This window comes from Podarcis gaigeae (assembly GCF_964106915.1).
Source record: "Podarcis gaigeae genome assembly, chromosome: 10".
Lineage (NCBI taxonomy): Eukaryota > Metazoa > Chordata > Lepidosauria > Squamata > Lacertidae > Podarcis > Podarcis gaigeae.
This window is the reverse complement of record NC_139686.1, coordinates 6066928-6079347: the sequence shown is the minus strand read 5'-3', so window position 1 is coordinate 6079347 and position 12420 is coordinate 6066928. Positions and strand designations below refer to the sequence as shown.

Sequence of the window (12420 nt, the reverse complement as noted above, 5' to 3'; positions counted from 1 at the left end):
TTTCCCCATAATACGTTCACTTTGGTAAAATGCAGAACTGCATTGCAACATTCAGGAAAGTGCAAATTTTGACGGACAGCTGTCTTTCAGTTCACCATATTGCTTTGGAAAGTGTGGATTTGGCCGATTTGCCTTTAAATGAGAACTGAATCCAATTTCTCTGAAAGGAGACCCCAAGGCAGATCTACACCATACCTCCATTTCTGCAGTCCCCAGTATCCTTATCAGACTGCAGTTCCCAGGATTCTTTGGGTGAAATCACATGCTTTCAATGTGCGTGGGATGGACTCACTTCCTGCATGGCGACAGGATTGGAATCCAAGAGTCACAGTGCAAGTTGGAAAATAAAAACGGGGTGAGATGACTTGCTTGAGCCCCTCACCGCTTGCTATATCCTCAAGGAAGAGGCGACTGGCTGGCTGGAACCCTGAACAAGAGCACTTCTGTTGGGGACTGATGGCGTGCTGCAACATTTTGTTGCGGGACCTGAACAATAGCTCCTTTGCATCCAGGTTTTTCAAAATTCCCAGTACGTTTCTGAGCACAATTCAAGGTGTTGGTGCTGACCTTTAAAGCCCTAAACGGCCTCGGTATATCTGAAGGAGCATCTCCACCCCCATCGTTCAGCCCGGACACCGAGGTCCAGCTCTGAGGACCTTCTGGTGGTTCCCTCCCTGCGAGAAGCCAAGTTGCAGGGAACCAGGAAGAGGGCCTTCTTGGTGGTGGCACCCGCCCTGTGGAACGCCCTCCCACCAGATGTCAAAGAGAACAACAACTACCAGACATTTAGAAGACATCTGAAAGCAGCCCTGTTCAGGGAAGCTTTTAATGTTTAATAGGTTATTGTATTTTAATATTCTGTTGGAAGCCGCCCAGAGTGGCTGGGGAAGCCCAGCCAGGTGGGCGGGGTATAAATAAATAATAATAATAATAATAATTGCGGTTTAAAACCATAATTAAGTGTGGGGCAGAGGAGAAAAAAGTACACACATACTGTATTCCCTGCAGACCCCTGCTCCCCTCATTGCCACAGACTGCTGAAAAACCTCCACAGAAGGAGAGCTATTCGTTCCCCTGTCAAACGGCCCTTACTGTCAGAAAGTGATTCCAGATGTTCAGATCTCCTTTATTGCAATTTGAACCCATTGGTTCGGGTCCTACCCTCTGGTGTAGCAGAAAACAAGCCAGCTCCTTCTTCCAAGTGACGTCCCTTCAGATATTTGAAAATGGCTATCATAGCTCCTCTGAGTCTCTTCTTTTCCAGACCAGCACCCAAACTCCCTCAACCATTCCTCATAAGGCCTAGTTTCCAGACCCTTGATCATCCTAATCACCCTCCAACTTGTTAATACACTTCTTAAATTGTGGCACCCAGAACTGGACACAGTAATATTTATTATTATTATTATTATTATTATTATTATTATTATTATTATTCCCTCGCCCAACTGTATTCCACATGTGGTCTGTCCAAGGCCAACTCCTTGAAATATTCCATCAATGGTGTCTCCAAAAATTTTACACATCACTTGGGAAGACAGGCGAACTAATACCAGTGTTCTGGAAGAAGCAAAGATCACCAGTGTTGAAGCAATGATTCTTCAACATCAACTTTGATGGACTGGTCATGTTGTGTGGATGCCTGATGATCGTCTTCCAAAGCAACTGCTCTATTCCGAACTTAAAAATGGAAAGCGTAATGCTGGTGGACAACAAAAGAGGTTCAAAGACTCTCTCAAGGCAAATCTTTAAAAATGTAGTGTACACACCGACAACTGGGAAACACTGGCCTGCGAGCGCTCCAGTTGGAGAACAGCCTTTACCAAAGGTGTCATGGGTTTTGAAGACACTCGAACTCAGGACGCAAGGGAGAAACGTGCTAAGAGGAAGGCATGCTTGGCAATTCCACACCGTGATCAACTCCCTCCCGGGAACCAATGTCCCCACTGTAGAAGGACGTGTGGATCCAGAATTGGCCTCCTTAGCCACTTACGGACTCATTGTTAAAACCGTGTTTATGGAAGACAATCTTACACGGCTACGAGTGATCGCCAAAGAAGAAGAAGAAGACAACAGTGGTACTATGACTTCCCTTGATCGAGACACTATACTTCAGGTGAAATGGCCTAGAATAGCGGTTTTTTGCTTCTGCATCACACTGTTGAATCATGTTCAGCTTGTGGCCCGCTAAGACCTCTTGATTCTTTTCAGTCGCACTTCTGGCAAGCCAGGTGTGTCGTCCCCCCAATATCCTATATTTGTGCATCTGGTTATTCCTGCCCCAGTACAGAACCTGACATTTGTCCCTCAGTCCTGTATACCTGAAGGAGCGTCTCCACCTCCATCGTTCTACCCGGACACTGAGGCCCACCGCCGAGGGCCTTCTGGCGGTTCGCTTACTGAGAGAAGCCAAGTTACAGGGAACCAGGCAGAGGGCCTTATCGGTGGTGGCGCCCTCCCTGTGGAACACCGTCCCACCAGATGTCAAAGAGAAAAACCACTATCAAACTTTTAGAAGACATCAGAAGGCAGTCGTGTTTAGGGAAGCTTTTAATGGTTAATAGGTTATTGTATTTTAGTGTCCAGATGAGCGGGTTATAAATAAATTATTATTATTATTATTATTATTATTATTATTATTATTATTTATTTCTTCGGTCGTTTGGGTAGTTTGTTAGGTGGGGGCTGGGAGAGAACCATCCTTGGGACCACGAAGGGTTGTTACCCCTCAGTGCCGACAAACGTGAACTACAAGGACCTATGGTCTGAGAGTATAAGGTCTGCTTCCTCTGTCCTTTCGAGAGAGCATGCAGGATATCTGCATTCTGTCTCCTTCTCAATAGCATGTCATGGTTGAAGGTCTGCTTGCAAACTTTCCTTTCAGTCATCTGATGGTTACTTTGAGAGCAGGATGCTAAAGACAGTTGGAAAAAAGATAGATATACAAATAAGGCTGTACTCAATGGATGAAAGGATATATGATGTCTGACATGACTGAGAATCAGAGATCCAGAGACGTAGAACTTTAAAGCGTTAAAATTGAGATGTGGAAATATGGAGGCAATGAGGAGAGGCAGGATTGAGGTTTGGAGCTATGCTTCAAGGTCCAGACTATGGGAAGTCCCCAAAAATTAATAATTATAATTTGGATGATAATTTGGTCTTTTTTATTTTAGTTTTTTATTTTAATTGGATTATGATTTGATATGTTAATTGGATGTTTTTTATTGGAAAATTAATATAAATGATTTAACAAAACAGGATGAGCTTCTGGCCTGATCCAGCAGGGCTCTTGCATGCACTTATATATAAAAAACGGCAACATCAGCCACACAGAGATGCACAGCTGTCTCCAGCGGTTGCCATGCAACCCTGCTACGTTTCCTGTAAGCAAAGCATTTTTGTGGGGAGGGGGAAGGGAGCACACAATTATTTCAAACTCGTTTAGCATTTTTGCCCCTCCCTTTTGAACCCGTTCCATCTTCAGGCCCAGGGGGCGGGGAGCGAGGAAACCTAGCAGAAGTCTGCAATATCTGCAGCTTGATCGTAAAAGGGTTCCTTCAGATGTCAGCCCCGTTCATTCCAGTGGGATTTAATTCCCAGTAAGGCGGATTTCTTTGAGAGGGGAGTTTGGGGTGTTAGCCTGGGACTGGGCTGAACCACTGCATACAGCAGGTGGGAGTTGTATGCTGGTGGGATTCTCTGGTAAAACAACCCCAACCCCACAAAAAAGCCTTTTTCATATGGAACATGCGCATATCTGAAGGAGCGTCTCCACCCCCATCGTTCTGCCCACACACTGAGGTCCAGCGCCGAGGGCCTTCTGGCGGTTCCCTCCCTGCGAGAAGCCAAGCTAAAGGGAACCAGGCAGAGGGCCTTCTCGGTGGTGGCGCCCGCCCTGTGGAACGCCCTCCCACCAGATGTCAAAGAAACAAACAACTACCAGACTTTTAGAAGACATCTGAAGGAAGCCCTGTTTAGGGAAGCTTTAGGGATCCTATTCAACTCAGTACATAACACCACCTAAACCTGTTTCCCAACCTTAAGGACTAGAAACTTAAAAGAATTTCAAACTGTTACACCAGTATACCTACTTCTGTGTTCTGTCACAAATCTTTGCACTTGCTCAGAATTACAAAATACATTTAAGTGGGACTACAAGTATTTGCTAAAAGAAAGAACCAGGCATTTTTGCATGTAATGTTCTTTATTCTTCCTTTTTCAGGTTCCCTCCCCTTGAGGATCGGAGTACCTTGCCTAGGTGAGGAATTATGGAGGGTTTGTGGATTGTTATCAGTCATGTGACCATACAAGACGGATTTAAATTCTTAAATTAGAATTCTAGTCTTGTCTTCCTAGTTCAAACCAATAGAGGAGACGCAGGAACGCCCCTCTTACTCAAGGGGCTATAGGGTGGTCTCTTTTCTTATTTTTCTTATACATTTTGTGTTTTTTATATATATATTACCTTCCCTTCCCTTCCTTCCCTCCCCTTTTTATGAAGATTACCCGCTCCCACAGCTAATTCTCCCCTGGTCTCCTCGCTGGTCCAAATAGGGCTAACTTAGCCAGAAAGCCCTGGTGATCATCTAATGTTTATTGAATGGATTTTCCCCCTTAATTGATTTTTGAATTCTGAATTTATTGTTATTCACGTTTTATACTGTATTTTATGCTGTTTTTTGTTGCATCAGTTAAGTGTTTTGAATTTGTTGTTAGCCGCCCTGAACCCGGTTTTCTGAACCGGGAAGGACAGGGTATAAATAAAATTATATTATTATTATTATTATTATTATTATTATTATTATTATTATGTAGTGAACTGCCCTGAGATCTACGAGTATAGGGTGGTATGCAGATTAAATGAATAGATCAATAAATACCATTCTGTCCCACCCAGATGGGCAGAGTATAAATAAAAGAAATTATTATTATTATTATTATTATTATTATTAGTGCTTTTCCTGGGGGTACGCAGGGGTACGCATACCCTTAAACATTTTGTGAATCTAACGGGAGAAGAAACTAAAAAAAAATAGTTTTATCTAGCACAGTGAATCATCAGTTCTGTGGCTGCCCCTAATGTTGGCCTATAAAATGGTGGTGTTCTTCAGTCAAAATGAGACTACAACTAAACATTTTTTTTAGAAAAAAAATCACTGTTTATGAACAACTTGGATTAAGAACGCTGCAAACCCAGATGTCGGTGTTTTGGTTTGTGAACTTCGCCTTGGAAGTAGAACATGTTCCGCTTTCTGTTGAGTGTGTTCCATTTGTAAATTGAGTCCCCCACTCTACTATGGTCTGCCATGGTTTAAGAACGCTTTGGTTTAAGAACGGACTTCCTGAATGGATTAAGTTAGTAAACCAAGGTAAAGGTAAAGGGACCCCTGACCATTAGGTCCAGTTGTGGATGACTCTGGGGTTGCGGTGCTCATCTTGCTCTATAGGCTGAGGGAGCCGGCGTACAGCTGTACAGTCATGTGGCCAGCAGGACTAAGCCGCTTCTGGTGAACCAGAGCAGCACACGGAAACGCCGTTTACCTTCCCGCCGGAGTGGTACCTATTTATCTACTTGCACTTTGACGTGCTTTCGAACTGCTAGGTTGGCAGGAGCAGGGACTGAGCAACGGGAGCTCACTCTGTCACGGGGATTCGAACCGCCGACCTTCTGATTGGCAAGTCCTAGGCTCTGTGGTTTAACCCACAGTGCCACCCGTGTCCCAAAAAACCAAGGTACCACTGTATTATTATCATGGTGAAGTCTGTCTTCCATTCCCTTGACTCGTTGGTCTCTGCTTTCTTCCACTCCATGCTTCCATTGCCCCAAACCTATGCCCTAAATGCTTACTCCCCCCCCCCCACTTTCTGCACCTCAGAATTCCCCACAAACCCTGCATTAGGCATTTCCCAGAGTGACCTTGCACTTCCTCCCTAGAAGCTGCCTTAATTGTGAGCATTCCATGGCTGATCTTTGATCATCTCCTGAAAATTGGGACATTGTTGTTCCATGGCATTGCAGTAGCCGATAACTAGGGCCGGCTCAGAGACAAGCAAGCTGGAAGAAGTCCAAGGCTACTGAACCTAGGGCTTGCCGATCAGAAGGTCGGCGGTTCGATGGAACGATGGGGGTGGAGATGCTCCTTCAGGAAGACTTATCTGACCCATCTCAGCCATACTCCATCCCTGCTTTCCACCATCCCGGAGTATTTATTGACCAGACTGGGATGTGCCATGGAACCCTCCACAAATCCTAAAATGGTTGGACGACAGCTTGTTCGCCTCCTTCCAGCAACTCCTGCAGCCAAGCTGGTGGCAAACGTCTTGCTCTGCTATGCTTTGGACCACATCAGCCAAGCTGAGAGGGGGGTCTTGTCGTCTGGGCATCCTTGGACCCTCCAGACACACCACCCAGGCTTGTGCCCCAGGGAGGTCACTTTGGTCACCCTGGAAGTGTACTCCATTGTCTTTGAAAATTTATCTCCCAGACACACAGACTATGTGATAAGGACAACTGTGCCTTTAAAGAAGAATCAGAACCTTTTGCAGAGTTTTATTAAAGAAACAACAGGACTCGGGTGGCGCTGTGGGTTAAACCACAGAGCCTAGGACTTGCTGATCAGAAGGTCGGCGGTTCAAATCCCCGCGACGGGGTGAGCTCCCGTTGCTCGGTCCCTGCTCCTGCCAACCTAGCAGTTCGAAAGAACGTCAAAGCGCAAGTAGATAAATAGGTACCACTCTGGTGGGAAGGTAAACGGTGTTTCCGAACGCTGTTCTGGTTCACCAGAAGCGGTTTAGTCCTGCTGGCCACATGACCCGGAAGCTGTACGCTGGCTCCCTCGGCCAGTAAAGCGAGATGAGCGCCGCAACCCCAGAGTCAGCCACGACTGGGCCTAACGGTCAGGGGTCCCTTTACCTAGGGCCAGCTCAGAGACAAGCAAGCTGGGAAGAAGGCCAAGGCCTTTAGGTTATCATATGGCTAACTATTAACTTTGTTTTTCTTCTTTAGTTTTAGTGGTGCTCCTAGCAGGATGTCTTGCATTCTGGTACCGTAGAAGATGGCGGTAAGTTCTTCGCTTGGCTCCTCCCCCTAGTGGTTGCAAGTGGAGGCAACCTTTGGCAAGGTCAAGTGGAGACATGGACATTTCATGGAATAATGGAATTGTGGAGTTGGAAAGGACCACAAGGGTCATTCAATCTAACCCCCTGCAATGCAGGAATCTTTTGCCCAATGTGAGATTCGAACTCGTAACCCTGAGATTAAGAGACACACGCTCCACCGACTGAGCAATCCCTGGGCCTGGAACCCATGGGCAGTGCAATTCAGGAATTGCAAGCTGCCCAATGCAGTTCAAAGCAATTCGTAGGAGCTTAAGAAGCAGCCTTCTGCAGAGTCACACCATTGGCCCATCTAGTATTGCCCACAGTGGCTGGCAGCAGCTCTCCAGGGCTTTAGGCAACATCTCCTAAGTGGAGATGCTGGGACCTAAACCTTCTGCATGCAACCTTCTGAGTGTTGTTTTTGTCGTTTAGTCGTGTTCATCTCTTCGTGACCCCCTGGACCAGAGCACGCCAGGCACTCCTGTCTTCCACTGCCTCCCGCAGTTTGGTCAGACTCATGCTGGTAGCTTCGAGAACACTGTCCCACCATCTTGTCCTCCGTCATCCCCTTCTCCTTGTGCCCTCCGTCTTTCCCAACATCAGGGTCTTTTCCAGAGAGTCTTCTCTTCTCATGAGGTGGCCAAAGTCTTGGAGCCTCAGCTTCAGGATCTGTCCTTCCAGTGAGCACTCAGGGTTAATTTCCTTCAGAATGGAGAGGTTTGATCTTCTTGCAGTCCATGGGACTCTCAAGAGACTCCTCCAGCACCAGAATTCAAAAGCATCAATTCTTCAGCGATCAGCCTTCTTTATGGTCCAGCTCTCACTGAGTAGCACCTCTTAAACTCCTCCTTCACTCCCTCCAGGGAAATCTGTTTTGATTTTGACTTGATAGTTGCATTCCGCTTTTCTAACAACAGTGCTGAGCACAATGGATAGAATCCTAAAATCGTAGAGTTGGAAGAGACCCCGTGGGTCATCTACTCTAACGCCCTGCAATGCAGGAATCTAAAGCTTCCATGGCAGATTATCTCCCACTTAGACTACTGCAATGCGCTCTACATGGGCCCACCTTTGAAAGTGACTCGGAAACTGCAATTAATCCAGAATGCGGCAGCTAGACTGGTGACTGGGAGCGGCCGCTGAGACCACATAACACCGGTCCTGAAAGACCCACATTGGCTCCCAGTACGTTTCCAAGCACAGTTCAAAGTGTTGGTGTTGACCTTGAAAGCCCTAAACGGTCTCGGTCCTGTATACCTGAAGGAGCATCTCCACCCCCATTGTTCAACCCGGACACTGAGGTCCAGCTCCGAGGGACTTCTGGTGGTTCCCTCCCTGCGAGAAGTGAGGTTACAGGGAACCAGGCAGAGGGCCTTCTCGGTGGTGGCGCCTGCCCTGTGGAACGCCCTCCCTTCAGATGTCAAGGCAATAAACAACTATTTTACTTTTAAAAGACAACTGAATGCAGCCCTGTTTAGGGAATTTTTTAATGTCTGATGCTGTATTGTTTTTAATATTCAGTGGAAGCCGCCCAGAGTGGCTGGGGAAACCCAGCCAGATGAGCAGTTAGAAATAATAATAATAATAATAATAATAATAATAATAATAATAATAATTGCCATCCAACCTCTGTTTAAAAACCCCGAAGGGAGCAGAGTCCACAACCTCCTGAGGGAATCTATTCTAATGTCACACAGCTCTTCTGTCAGAAAGCTCTTCCTGATGTTGAGTCGAAATCTCCTTTCTTGTAGCTCGTATTGGCATCTAAGACGAGTGATTTCTTATCTGTAATAGATAGTGGAAGAAGTAGAGTGTGGAAATATGCATGGAGGAAAGGGAGTGAATTAGAAGCTCAGTAGTACGTGGGTGGTGCTGTGGGTTAAACCACAGAGCCTAGGACTTGCCGATCAGAAGGTCGGCGGTTTGAATCCCCGCAACGCTGGGGTGAGCTCCCGTTGCTCGGGAGGTACCACTCCAGCAGGAAGTTAAACGGCGTTTCCATGCGCTGCTCTGGTTCACTAGAAGCGGTTTAGTCATGCTGGCCACATGACCCGGAAGCTGTACGCTGGCTCCCTCGGCCAATAAAGCGAGATGAGCGCCACAACCCCAAAGTCGGTCACGACGGGACCTAACTGTCAGGGTTCCTTTACCTTTATCTTTAGTACAGTGGTTATCGAGTGTCGGATTGGGACCTGGAAGACCAGGGTTCAAGTCTCCACTTAGCTACGGAGCACACTGCAACAAGCACCATCTTTCAGCCTAACTTGCCTCACGGAGTTGTTGTGCGGTTTGGTTGAGGAAGGTTCGAACCTTGTGTCGCATGTTGAACTCCTAGGAGAAAAAAGGATGAATGTAAATGCAATGAATAATAATAAATAAATAATTTACTACTCATACCCCGCCAATCTGACTGAGTTTCTCCAGCCACTCTGGGCGGCTTCCAACAGGAGATTTGTTGTTTAGTTGTTTAGTCGTGTCCGACTCTTCGTGACCCCATGGACAAGAGCCCGCCAGCCTCTGGAGATTGTAAATAAATAAATACAGTAGATTAAAAATAAATAAATAGGCCTTTGGTTTTTGCATTAGAAATACATGGTTTTTTAAATTGCAGTCTCTACCCCTTTGAGGCCTATGGCGGATTTCCTCGGGGGTTTGATTAATAACAACAACAATAACAACAACAGCAACAACAACTTATTATTTATACCCCACCCATCTGGCTGGGTTTCCCCAGCCACTCTGGGTGGCTCCCAACAGAATATTAAAAACACAGTAAAACATCAAACATTAAAAATCTCCCTAAACAGGGCTTCCTTCAGATGTCTTCTAAAAGTCAGATACCGTATTTTTCGCACCATAGGACGCACTTTTTCCCCTCCAAAAATGAAGGGGAAATGTGTGTGCGTCCTATGGTGTGAATGCAGGCTTTCGCTGAAGCTGGAGAGCGAGAGGGGTCGGTGCACACCGACCCCTCTCGCTCTCCAGGCTTCCAAGGTAGCCGCCTGAACGCACCTTAAACGGCACCTTGTTTTAGAGCGGGAAAACAAAAGGGGGAAAATTCTCCCACTCTCTGCGCAGCGCTTCCTGCCGCTTTGCTGAAGGGGCGCTGGGCAGAGAGCAGAAGAATTTTTTTCCCTTGTTCTCCCCCCTCTAAAACAAGGTGCGTCCTATTGTCCGGTGCGTCCTATGGTGCGAAAAATACGGCAGTTGTTTCTTTCCTTGACATCTGATAGGAGGGCGGGCGCCACCACTGAGAAGGCCCTCCGCCTGGTTTCCTAATAGCCCCCAAGTTTTGCATCTGTCCTCATTCCTGTTTTGTTCCCCCCCCCATTCTGCAGCTCTGTTCAGGGACAGGCGGATATTCCACTGGAAGAGCAAATCCCCATGGCTGCCGAGAGGTCGGAACCAGGAGACCAGGCGCCCCCGGCAGCCGGCAGCCCCGATGACCTGAGACCCACCGACGAAGGGGTTCGGATGTTGCCGCCTCACTGTTCTCCCTCCAGCGGCTGAGCCCAAAACCAAGCCGCCCTAAGAACTTGGAGAGGGGGAAGCAGTCTTGGGAGACTGGCAGACTCAGGGAGAAGCAAGTTTCGAAATCCCTGGTGCATGTAGTTGGACTAGGGATGGAGCCACTCCCTCGTTGTGAAGCGTTTCCTAGGAATTCATCCCTAGGAATTCTGCTGCGGCTAGGTGCCGACATTTTATGTACCCAGGTTGCAAACAAAGTGGATGTGTCCGTACAAGGACTGCAGTCTGTCCCGGTCTGTCTCCCAGAGCTTGCCAGAGGCGGAGAGAGAGAGAGAAAAGGAAAACTAAGAAGTTGGAAAAACTGGAGAACAACGTCCCCCGATGATCAGAAGATTCAAAGGAGGCTGAGAAGGAGGAACTGAAGATTGATGGACACTTCACCTGGATCCCACTGGGGGCTCTGAGAAAGAAAGGTGAGCTGAAATATAACCCTTTCCCATGTTTTATTTGGCTGCTGTTAGAGGTGGCGGAGAAATTTGATTCAAAGTGAATCTCTCAAACCCGCCCTGTGGTTTTGATTGAGCCCCTTACAAATGGAATCAAATTAAAGTTCAAAAGTTTTGGTTTTGGAAGGTTTTCCGTTGGAGAAGAGGGACTTTGGTAATTCGCAGGTGTAGCTCCATCCATTCTGGTGGCGCAAGCGAAGTGGGTTTGCTGTCATTATACAATAAACCCACTGCAGAAAACAATCACGCCTTCCCCCCCACCCAGTGAAGGGTTTAATAGGGGAAATACACCAGGCTCAATGTCACATATTGCCCCTAGCTACAAACAATTCAGAATGAATACACTATAAATCCCGGGCATCGTCTAATCTCTCCGCAAACTTTGTGCAAACCAACAGTAATAAGAGCCCAACTAACAGGTGTCTGGGTTTGACCTTTCAGATCCTGCGAGACTAAAATATTTTCCTATGGATTGCTGGTCATTGCCACCTGTTTTGTATTCATTCATTCTTTTCCACAGAAAATTATCCCTCTGTCCCATGGAGCTAGACTGGTGAGACCATATAACAGCAGTCCCGAGAGACCTACATTGGCTCCCAGTATGTTTCCAAGCACAATTCAAAGTCTTGGTGTTGACCTTTAAAGCCCTAAACAGCCTTGGCCACCCCCATCATTCAGCCCAGACACAGAGGTCCAGCGCTGAGCGCCTTCTGGCGGTTCTCTCACTGCGAGAAGTGAGGTTACAGAAAACCAGGCAGAGGGCCTTCTCGGTAGTGGCGCCCGCACTTTGGAATGACCTCGCATCAGATGTCAAGGAAATAAACAACTATCTGACTTTTAGAAGACTTCTGAAGGCAGCCCTGCTTAGGGAAGCTTTCAATGTTTGATGTTTTTTCGCTTGATGGTGATGAAGATTTATTCTGTTGGGAGCCACCCAGAGTGGCTGGGGAAGCCCAGCCAGATGAGTGGGGTATAAATAAACAACAACAACAATAATACAGTGGTGCCCCGCAAGACGAACGCCTCGCAAGACGGAAAACCCGCTAGACGAAAGGGTTTTCCGTTTTGGAGGCGCTTCGCAAAATGAATTTCCCTATGGGGTTGCTTCGCAAGACGAAAAAATCTTGCGAGTCCCCGCGGGTTATTTTCGCTTTTTCCCCCTCTTCCTAAGCCGCTAAGCCGCTTAACAGCTGATAAGATGCTTAACAGCTGATCACTAGAAGCTGCTAGACCGCTGTAACGCTAATCCGCTAAGCTGTCAATGGGCTTGCAAGACGAAAAAACCGCTAGACGAAGAGAATCGCGGAACGGATTCTTTTCGTCTTGCGAGGCACCACTGTAATTA

The 12420-nt window shown here is 47.0% G+C and overlaps 1 protein-coding gene across 2 annotated transcripts in view; it reads left to right on the top strand.

Moving 5' to 3' along the window:
* The window catches only part of IL15RA (interleukin 15 receptor subunit alpha), a 35324-nt gene that overhangs the window by 21507 nt on the left and 1397 nt on the right, over positions 1 to 12420 (top strand). For both annotated transcript variants that reach the window (XM_083700843.1, XM_083700842.1), the window contains 3 exons: positions 4226 to 4261; positions 7010 to 7064; positions 10440 to 11042. In XM_083700843.1, coding sequence (XP_083556969.1) covers positions 4226 to 4261; positions 7010 to 7064; positions 10440 to 10611 — 263 coding nt within the window. In that variant the 3' untranslated portion in view covers positions 10612 to 11042. The remainder of the gene's footprint in view (positions 1 to 4225; positions 4262 to 7009; positions 7065 to 10439; positions 11043 to 12420) is intronic.